General features: G+C 44.2%; 1 protein-coding gene across 1 annotated transcript; it reads right to left on the bottom strand.

The window, feature by feature from the left end:
* Positions 1–240: 240 nt before the first annotated feature.
* Positions 241–9,832, bottom strand: LOC148754639 (nuclear RNA export factor 2-like). The gene is given in 19 exon segments (XM_088794754.1): positions 241–331; positions 914–986; positions 1,693–1,735; positions 1,837–1,952; positions 2,055–2,110; positions 2,228–2,335; positions 2,485–2,535; positions 2,625–2,692; positions 3,100–3,136; positions 4,783–4,892; positions 5,060–5,167; positions 5,267–5,355; positions 5,501–5,570; positions 5,690–5,770; positions 5,887–5,966; positions 5,969–5,990; positions 6,098–6,181; positions 6,778–6,905; positions 9,793–9,832. Coding segments are annotated over 19 exon segments (1,455 nt in total).
* Between the last annotated feature and the right edge of the window lie 215 nt (positions 9,833–10,047).

The following is a 10,047-nucleotide window of genomic DNA, read 5'->3' as shown; positions in this document are numbered from 1 at the left end:
ATAGTTTTTTAGTCGTTTCCCTATGATTTTATATATGCAAGCTCATGTCATCTGAACATTATATTGTTTTAAAATTATTTACATACATCAAAATAAAAGTAATATACATTTTTCATGAGCTCACTTTTTTTTGGAAGCACCACATCCAATTTATTTTTACAAATTAACTGCAAGTTCCCATTATCCACTCCCTCTCCCTTGCCCTTCTAGCACCCACCTATCCCCATAGACTCCCACTACTCACTTCTGAGACAGTTGGAGGTTCATCCCAGACTGGGTGGAGGTAACCGGCACCATTTCTTGCTGCTCTGCGGAGAGGCTGGGCATGGAGCTGGAGGTTGATGAGGGTACTGGAATGGATAAGGTGCTCTGGGTTTCTTTTGTCCTGGCATTCCCTTAGACAACAGGAGAAATGGACAACCCCATATTCCCAACAATGATCCTGCTCCCACTGCCACTCAGCAACTAGATTCCTTCCATACCCCGACTGTGCCTGGCCCCCAGGTTCCTTGGCTGCTAGCTCTGCCCCTCCCACAGAGCCCATCCTTGGAGAGATGGTCTACTATCTTCACTAGATTTGTAGATTTAACTCTAATGCATTTACCCTTTACAGCTGCCCAAGGGATGGGCTTTAATCCCCATTTTTAGAGGAGGACAGTGAGTCACTGAAGTCTTATAACTTGACCAAGATCACTTAACTAGCTTGTGAGTGTAGAGGTCAGGAAAAGAGTCTGGTATTCTGACTCCAGAGCCCATGCTCTTAACTACCAACATTGACCTCTCTTTGGGTCTACCTGTTGTTAGCTTTACAAAATGAGAAAACCTCCAGGCTGCATTGTCACATTCCTACACCACTGGACTTAGTCTGGGATGCACGTTCATTCCTATATTGCACCCACAACACAGCACTTACCTGGAATTGCTGCCAGAAGTCAAGATGAAGTTTCGGGTGAAGGCACATACAGACCCTTGAGACGTGACTTCCACTTCAATGACAACAAATAGCAAACCCCTCTTAGAGTTGTACGTACTTTTCATACAAGCAGCATTCCCCAGTCCGGATCTTACCTGATATTCTAGCAGTACCTTGATGGGAACCATAAACACACATATTTTCACTGGGATTCAGGAGGGCATTTCAAGGACTGAGAGGGCAACAATCAACTCCCAGTAATAGGACCCCTAACATGTGTCAGATCCTCTGACAAACACATGTTCCCTTGAATCATTTTTTAAAACAGTCCAAGAGAAGGGTATTACCAGCCCACTTTGCAAATGAGGAAACTGGAAAGTTAGATAATGGACCCAAGGTCATAGAGTAAGGAACTGAGATGGCAGCTTCAAACTGCATAGGCTGTGTCTTTGACGCGTGAGCTGCATTGAGGCAGAAAGGCATAAATGTATGTCAGGCCAGGACCATTGAGGGGCAAGGTGGGGGTGGGAGAAAGGGAAGGAAAGCGTAAAAAAGGGAAAGTAAGAGAAGGGAAGGGAAGAGAAAGGAAGGGAAGGGAAAGGAAGAAAAGAATAAAAAGGAAATGAAAGGAAAGGAAAGGAAAAGAAAGGAAAGGAAAGGAAAAGAAAGGAAAGGAAAGGAAACAACTTACGAAGCTGGGAATGTTTGGGAGGAAGTCCAGTTAGGGAAAAGAAAAGGAATAGTGGAGGATCCAGGGAGGGAACTCTACAGACACTCACCTTCCTTGAACATCCCATTGACAGAAAAACAGAGCATCATTTCCTGAAAGAGGAGAACAGTTACTAAGGCTCTCAGTATCCTTCTAAGCCTCCTACCTACCTCTGACTTTCTTGGTCTGTATGAGGGAGGAAGCAAGTGCTCACCGTCTGGACACACAGGTCTATCACATAGGAGTTAAGGTCATGCTGAGTTTTGGCCAATGCATTGAGGGAGTCAACAATGTCATGCTTTCTGTGCTTCAGCAGCTGAACCCGCAGGTCTGTGGGGGCAGGAGGAGGGAAGGTTGGGCCCTTGGCCACTATGATTGACCTCTTCACACACCCCTTCCCATGTTGATCTTCTCTCATCATGCAATTACCACAATCCTTGACTTTCTTCATATTTCTGCTATTCTTGAAGTATTTGCACAAGCTGCTTCTATGAGAAAAAGAGAAACAGGTGATACTCTGGCCAGTGTGGGTGTTTTCAAGAGTTGGCCTATGTCTGCAGGGAAGCCACTGGGCCTAGGAGCAGAGTCTGAGCTCTGATACTCACGGGGCTTGGTCCTCGGGGTTGAAAGGAATGGTCAGGGAGAAGCAGGCCTCATTGTGATAAGCACTGAGGAGACTCTGTCAGCCTCCAGAGTCATAGATCAAGTAATACCAGTGAGGGAACAAAGGGGACAGGCTATCACTGTGATTTGGACCTCCAAGGGGCCTTGAAGCTTCACCGCGACCCATGAGAACACCTGTGCTTGGGTAGCTTCTCCTGTCCCAGCCTTCCTCTGCCTCGTGGTCTCAGAGGATACTTACTGAAGCAGGAATTGAAAGACTAGATTCTTCAGAGTCTCAGATCCTTTATAGCTTTCCTGGAATCAAAAGACACCTTCAAACAATGTGGTAGACAAAGCATGCCTTGCAACACCCCAAATCTTGCTTGGTCTGTTCTCAACTTACAAGGTTTTATTATCTCTAAGCCTACAATGTCAGTTACAATTGGTGGAGGTAACTCCTGGCCATCCTGGAGAAGAGAAGAGAAAGTCATCAACGGAGACAAGGGAAGCGGTCTTGGATGATCAGGAAAAGGATGGGCCCAGGAAAGGGTGAGAGTCAGAGGTCAGGTGCGAAAGGACCCTGGATATTCCATGGACGTGATTACAGTGGGCATCTGCATTATGAGGTCCTGGAAGTCTCAACTGTTATATGCAATGTGTGTGTGTGTGTGCGTGTGTGTGTGTGTGTGTGTGTGTGTGTTTGTATGAACATTTTTCCAGAGAGTATATTCATGTCCTTTTCAGGAGCCCATGTCCTGTAAAGTGGATAAGGGTCTGATACAAACACGTAATCTAGGCAAGACCCAAAGTGCTTGAGGGCAGGTGTGGAGGTCATCAAAGCTAGTAAGAGATAATGATGAATGTAGGCACTTACTAGGCATAAAAACTTGGGGAAACATTTCCTGATGGCACTGTCCAAAACCAAAAATTGGTGGTTCAGAGTTGTGAAGCCTCTCTCCTGCTCTCCTCTCTCTCCCTCCCTCTCCTGCCCCCAGGGTAGCTTCCAACTAAACTGCCCTGACTCCCTTCTCCAGGGCATACGGAACAGCATTTGGATCCCACGCTCCAGAGCTTCTTCCCCCTTCTGCCTCCCTTCCTTCCTCTAGGTCCTCACTGAAGGCTCCAGACAGAAGAAGGAATGGGGTGGGAGCCTAGGGCTCAGCTACCTCACTGGGGCTCCAGCATTCTGTCAGGGGCAGGACACACCGAAGGGATGGGCTGGGATGCTGGGGCAGGCGGGTGACTGAGGCAATGTGCAGGAAGAAGGGAGGGAAAAGGAGGGGGATGAAGACAAAAAGGGAGTGAATATAGGAGGTGAGTGATGGGGGAGACATAGGGGAGTAGAGACAAGGGAGAAAGAGAAAGCAAAGCAAAGGGAAGGGAAAGAAGCTCTGCCATGGGGGTGGGGGTCAGGGTAGAAAACAGAAGAAAGGGGACATGGCTTCCCTGCTGCATCACTTTCCTTCACCTGCACCTGGATGATCCTGGGACCTCAGGTAGGAAGGAAAAATATGCACCTGTTGGACTCGGGGCCCATTAGATTCTGGGTGAAACTTTGTCACCTATGGGAGCTCAGTCTGACCTGGGCATGGGAAATGAAGCAGCCATGGAGGCAGGAGACCTTCCCCAAACAGAAAAGTGTCAGGCCCCAGCTCCGCATGGGGTAGAGGGTCTGTGGTCCCCTCTTATAAAAACCACCTTCTCTCCTCATGGCCCCTGTGCACCTGTGTCTGTCTTAGCTGGTTCCTTGCCTGAGGAATCATACCCATATTGGGCTACCCAGGGCTCTTCTGAAGGCCCAGGCAGGAAGATGTGATGTGTGGAGGGAAGGAGGGGCAGTGCCCCTGAGAGGTCTGTCCTTCTGTCTCCTCAATGACCTCCACCTTTTGCCTTCCACTGCTCCTTTAGGAGGACCTGTGCTCACTGGCAGTGGCCCACTTCTGGCCCCCTGACTCAGGGAAATCCAGTATCCCCCAAGAAGGACCCAGAACCTGGCATTGGGCCAGAAGAACAGATGTCATGATGGCAGCCACCAAGGGCCTCGGCCATCAGCACGGGACAGGAAAGTCCCCATATCAGCCTGGGATTCAAGGGGAAACCCTTTTGGAGCACGGGAAACAAGGCCCCTATCAGAGCAGTAGGGGAGAAACCCCATCTCAGCTTGGAGTAGGAAGGCCTGTCTCAGCATGAGGCCTAGGCTGGAGGACCCTTCTCAGTGCAGGGCACTAGCGTCTGGCTCAAGGCTGGCTCTCCTGGTCCTGGTGAGGAAGGGATATCCTGCTTCCTGCAGCACACTCTTGGGAGGGCATGCTAGAGAAAACTGGGTGCAGCGTGAGGAACCAGACCCTAGACCAGAGAACAGGTAAGCAGATCAGAGGAAGAAAAGGAGACTTCTAAGCTCAGGTGAGAGACACACATAATGAAATAGGAGAGGGCAGGGCCTGTGGTCTTCCCAGAGGACCAGAGCTGCTGCTTCCTGCTGAGGGGCACTGTCAGGGGTAATTTGGCTCCTAGGGGGCAAAGGTCACCAGGAAGGGTGACAATGGTTATCACCAACCTTGTGTAGGTGGACTGGTCTGGGAAAGTGCTGCACAAGGGGTTTTCTTCCAGCCACAGCTCTTTGAGCTTCAGGCCTTTCCCCTTGTCCAACTCACATACTGACTTCAGCTGAGAAATAGGGGGAAAAACTGGAAAAGGAGTCCCAGGGAAAGAAAGACATACAGACTGCTCCACCCACAGCTTCTCTCTCCCACAGGTGCTTTCCACTAGCTCCTGTCGTCATTCTGATGAGCCCCCCCCCCCAACCCAACTTTGATCTGGCTCCCTTTTATCACCTGATTTTTGGAGAGGTTCAGGATCTTGACTGTGGGGGCCATCTGTAAAAGGTCAGACAGGCCATCCAGCTGGTACAGTTTGTTGTTGCGCAAGTTCAAGGACAACAGCTTTTGGGGGAGAAGAGTTAGAGTGAAGATTATGTCCTTGGGGACAAATTTGCCCTCCACCCCATCTATTCTATGCCCTACCGTAATACCAGGCCTCACCTCAAGGAAATTCTTTTCGATGATCTGCAGGGTGGCAGCCATGCAGTTTCTTTGATTTAGGATTATATCAATATCAAGGCCCACCAAGTCTTCAAGAAGATGAGAGGATAAAATCAGAAAGCTGAGGAAGTTCACGACCATAACCAACCTCTACCTCATTACCATCCCTAAATCTCCCTCCTAAGCACAGCCCTCTGCCTTAACCTATTCTAGAATTACTACTGTCAGCCATACCTGGGTCAAAGCGGAGCTTATGATGGTCGAGAGCTTTCTTGGAGGGATCATATCGCTTGTTCATGGTCAGCTGCAGAGGAACATGGAGAGAAATCCCTGAGGCTATGATGGTGACAGGGAAGTCACGGGCTCGAGGAAGAAGAGGTGGCTCTGGGTGTGGGCACACAATATGTCTTGAGTCTGCAATACATTTAGCTGCTCCATTTCCTTTGGCTCCAACTTATCCCACACAGAGTAGGGTACAGCAGAAGTACTGACAAAGATAGGTATCTGCAGGAAGGAGCGGTGGGGTAAGCACTAGGAACTCCAGTTCTAAAGAAGACGACCAGCCCTTGGTCTGTTCTTCTGCCCCTGGACTAGTTACAGGTAATGCTCTCCACACACACCTTTTGGTTCTCCTCATCACAAATCTTGTAGCTGACATCCTTCAATGCAAAGGAAGTGCTAGCTCCCTGGACAAAAAACTGGCCCAGTTGTTTGCATAGTGGAACTACAGAGATTGAAGCAACAATAGTGACATAAACCAATGGTCCCTGCTGACTCAGGTCTCTCCCCCTTCCCTGTGTGCCCTAATCTGGCTTCACTGTCCTCTCTTACATCCACTGGAGTGAAAGGGACACTGCAATGGCTCTGGATTGAATTCATTAGCCATAGCTTGTCATACTTCATCCCATAAGGAATCTAAAGGTAAAAAGAAAGGATGGAAGAGAAAAGAGACAACATGGAAATAAGGCTGGAGAACAGACCCAACACTGTGTTCTATTCTGACTTTCTACCGAGCTTTAAAAGACTTCCAAAGTGGGACCATTGACATGATTTCAACTTTCTTTTTTTTGTCAGACATGGATTTTCTAATTTTCATTTCTCTCTATTCCAACATTTACCTCTGAAATAATCAAACTTAGATGCTTAAAATGATCTTCCTTTAATAAATTTCCAAGGGAGAACCTACCTATTGAAGACCCTACCTGTGTTTCTGATGAGGACTTTAGGGAATCTACACCCCCACACTCAACTTGAGTCAAACAGACATCTGGTGAGGAGATGCTTCATCTCCTTGGCAGTAGTTTTTAACTTTGCCTTTAGACAACCTCCCATGACCTTCCTTCAGTGATCCTGTTCCCTTTATATTGCATCTCTGAACCGGCACTTAGATAATCACAGATGTTAACTCCTCCTGTCCTTAACAAAGTTTTTAGCATCTCTACATGAGATCAGCACAACTCCCCTCGATCTGACTCCCCTGTACAGTCCCTACATTTTGTCAGTTTACTCACTGTGATCTTGAACCAGTTCCCCAGGGTCCCATCCTGTGTGTTTTCCATTTGTCTTTCTGGAGTTCTATCTTGGTATTCTTTACACGATTTCACACTGCTATTGTTGGGGTGGAAGTTAGGAGAGGGTGCTGTGGGGAAGTGCATAGAAGTGAGAGTTCATAAATGTATAGAAATGCTGCAAAGTCTTCTATATACTCTCATCTCAGTTATATCAGGGCTACGATTTGGAATGCTCAACCATTATTCCAGTTCTCTCACTCTTCACCTTTACAGTGGGAGAAGAAAAAGAAGACCATGCAGACTTGTGTAGTCCCAGGGTCTGCTATGTGAAAACCAGGCTGCCTGGTCACCTACTGTTCTACTGTCTGAGAATCTCTCATCACCATGTTTCCATCATCCTTCTGAAGGTGGGAAGGCTAAGGCACATACTCACCATGTTCATAATGAAGTTGCTCCTTGCCAAAATTCTGGAAAAAAATCCCAGCTATTATTTTTCCTTGAGGAAAGCTACCACCATCATTGTATTTTGAAATTGAGAACAAAAAATAGAAGTTTGAAGACACATCAGTGGTCACATAGCATGTATCACCTCTTGGCCTAACATCATGGTACTGCAAGCCAAGTGTCAACCTGCCTGAATGGAACAATCACACAAACCCCAGAAAGCAAACTCCTCTACCTCTCTAGATATGAGAGTCTTATTTGATGGATGGCATAATCAGAGAAGAAATTTTGAAGTAAGAGGTAACTGTGTGGAACCATTTAGAAAATGAGACAGGATTTATAAAAAACAGAGATGAACATTCATAGGGTATACACTAGGAAGGCATCTGAATCTTGCCTTCTTTCAGGCCTCTCTAATCTAATAACCTCACCACAACGTGGTAGGCAAACTCTTTCTCATACCTTCCAAATACAGTCAGCTACCAAATTGATTTCATTAAATATTAGCAAGCTGTACTTTCCTTTTTAGCATAGTCCAAGCTTTAATGTCAGCTGGGACTAATGTAACAGTCTTCCAGCCTTGCTCTCACCAATGGTCTGTTTGAAATATTCAGAGTGAGCTTTCTTTTTTTCAGCCAGAAATATGTTTCAGCTCAGGGGACAATTCTTTCTAAACTCTGCTCTTTTATAACAAAGATGTCAACAATGAACTGGAATCATAGATGTCAAGTACAATTTCCAATTGTTTAGATATTTTTCTATTTGCTTCTGTTATAGATATATAGTCTGAATCCATTATGGTCAGAGAACATACTCTGTATAATTTCAATTCTTTTAAATTTGTTGAGGTTTGCTTGATGTCCCAGGAGATGGTTTATCCTAATGAATAATGTGTGGGAACTTCAAAGAAATGTATACTCTGTTGTTGTTTGGTATAGTATTCTGTATATGTTATATAGATTCTGTTATCATATTGATTGTATTATTCAGATCTTTTACATTTTTGATGATTTCCTCTCTAGCAATTCTATAACTTGCTGAAAAGGGGGTTTTGAGGCTCCAACATAGTTGTGGATGTGGCCATTTCTCCTTTCAGTTCCATCAGTTTTTGCTTTCTGTATTTTGAATCTCTGCTGTTTGGATGTTTACACATTTAAGATTGTTATATCTTCCTGGTGGATTGAACCTTTTACCATTATGTAATATCCTCTTTGTCTCTACTAATTTTCGTGTGGTAAAGTCTACTTTATCAGATATTGTGGTCTCAGGTATGCTTATAAAAGTATTTTTGTTATATTTCACGCTGAATTCACTCTTAGGAGTTTCCTTGTTCAGCCCCTACACTTGCTGCCAACATACCTAATTCACAATGTGGCAAGATTTAGACGTGTATGGTTTGTTTTTTTTCCATCTACAGAAATAGAATTGTCTCAGTTATCTCTACCATTAGTAGATTAACCAAGGGTATGTTACTTTTGCAACATTCAACCAAAAAATGTAACAGTTGATAATACTAATGGTTTTGGGAGGAGGGAGAATTAAGGCAATTAGACAGGTAGAAAGCAGATTTTCTTTGGGCTTTAGCATTTAAGGTTCCCTAGGTTTTTTTATTGTACATTTGTACATTAATTGTTCCATGTTGTCTCAGAGCACACTTACGAGTAACAATCTGTTTACTTCTGGCCATTCCATGATGTACTGATTATTACCAGTCCTTGGATTAAGTCCTCTGGGAAGTAATTATGTTTACTGTGTGACCTGCTATCAGTAAAGTCCTGCTACTTACAACCTTTGGTACTTTGCTTGTGTGGCACTTAGAAATGAAATTAAACACTTGACCCATAAATTCTACATGCTCAGTCCCCCAAACTTGGGGTCAGCCTGGAGTATTCTCTTTTTCTCATATTCCACGCCTAAATGATAAGAAAATTCTCTTGACCCTGCCTTCAAAATATATCCGGAATCCAGCTACTTCTTACCACCTCTATTGCTACCACCCTTGGTTTCATCAACATCAATCTCCTGTATTATATTGCCTTCCAACTGGTCCCTCTACTTTCACCCATGCTCCCTTACCATCTACTTTTTACTCAGCAGGCAGAGTGATATTTTCAAGCATAAGCCAAATCTTTCACTCTGTTTCTCAAAATCTTATAACAGGGGTTTGAAGCCCATCAATATGTAAAAATGTATGAATTCATAATGATACTCAACAACAACAAAAAGAAGCCCTATTGGTGAAATTTGGAGAATGCCAGTAAGCCAACTTACTTTTTGTGAAAATTTGTAAATAAAGAGGAAGAATCAAATGCTATTGTTTTAATACAAACTGTTCTTATCCAATTTGTTATCCAATTTGTTGATAAGAGAATTTCTCTTTGCATGTGTATTCTGGTTAATATATGAAGAAGGCATGATAGAATTTGAATATCATCATTTAAAGACTCATAATAAGATATCTATACAATAGTCATCAATGATTGATAAATACCAAAAAAAGGGAAGAAATCAGACATCATGTGCTATATTATAGGCATCATCTTTGAAGTATTTTTGCCACAACCATCAAACCTGAATCTGACCAAGCCTTAGCAACAAAGTCTTGTGCCATCATCGGGATGCAATGAACCAGTTTTCTTAACAGAGAGACAGGACATATGTGAATATATTTGGCATTGTATGATTGTATGCTATGGGGCATATTATGCATTTATACAGATATCTTTTAAAAATGTAATCATATGGTAAAATATATCTGTAACTTGATATTTTCATTTAACAATTTTTTGATGTCATTGTATATTCAGAAATATTTAATTGATTTTT

This window comes from Rhinolophus sinicus, chromosome 18, assembly GCF_057876585.1.
Source record: "Rhinolophus sinicus isolate RSI-liver-muscle chromosome 18, RSI-T2T, whole genome shotgun sequence".
Lineage (NCBI taxonomy): Eukaryota > Metazoa > Chordata > Mammalia > Chiroptera > Rhinolophidae > Rhinolophus > Rhinolophus sinicus.
Note: the sequence above shows the minus strand (reverse complement) of the source record. Positions and strands in the feature narration are given on the sequence as shown.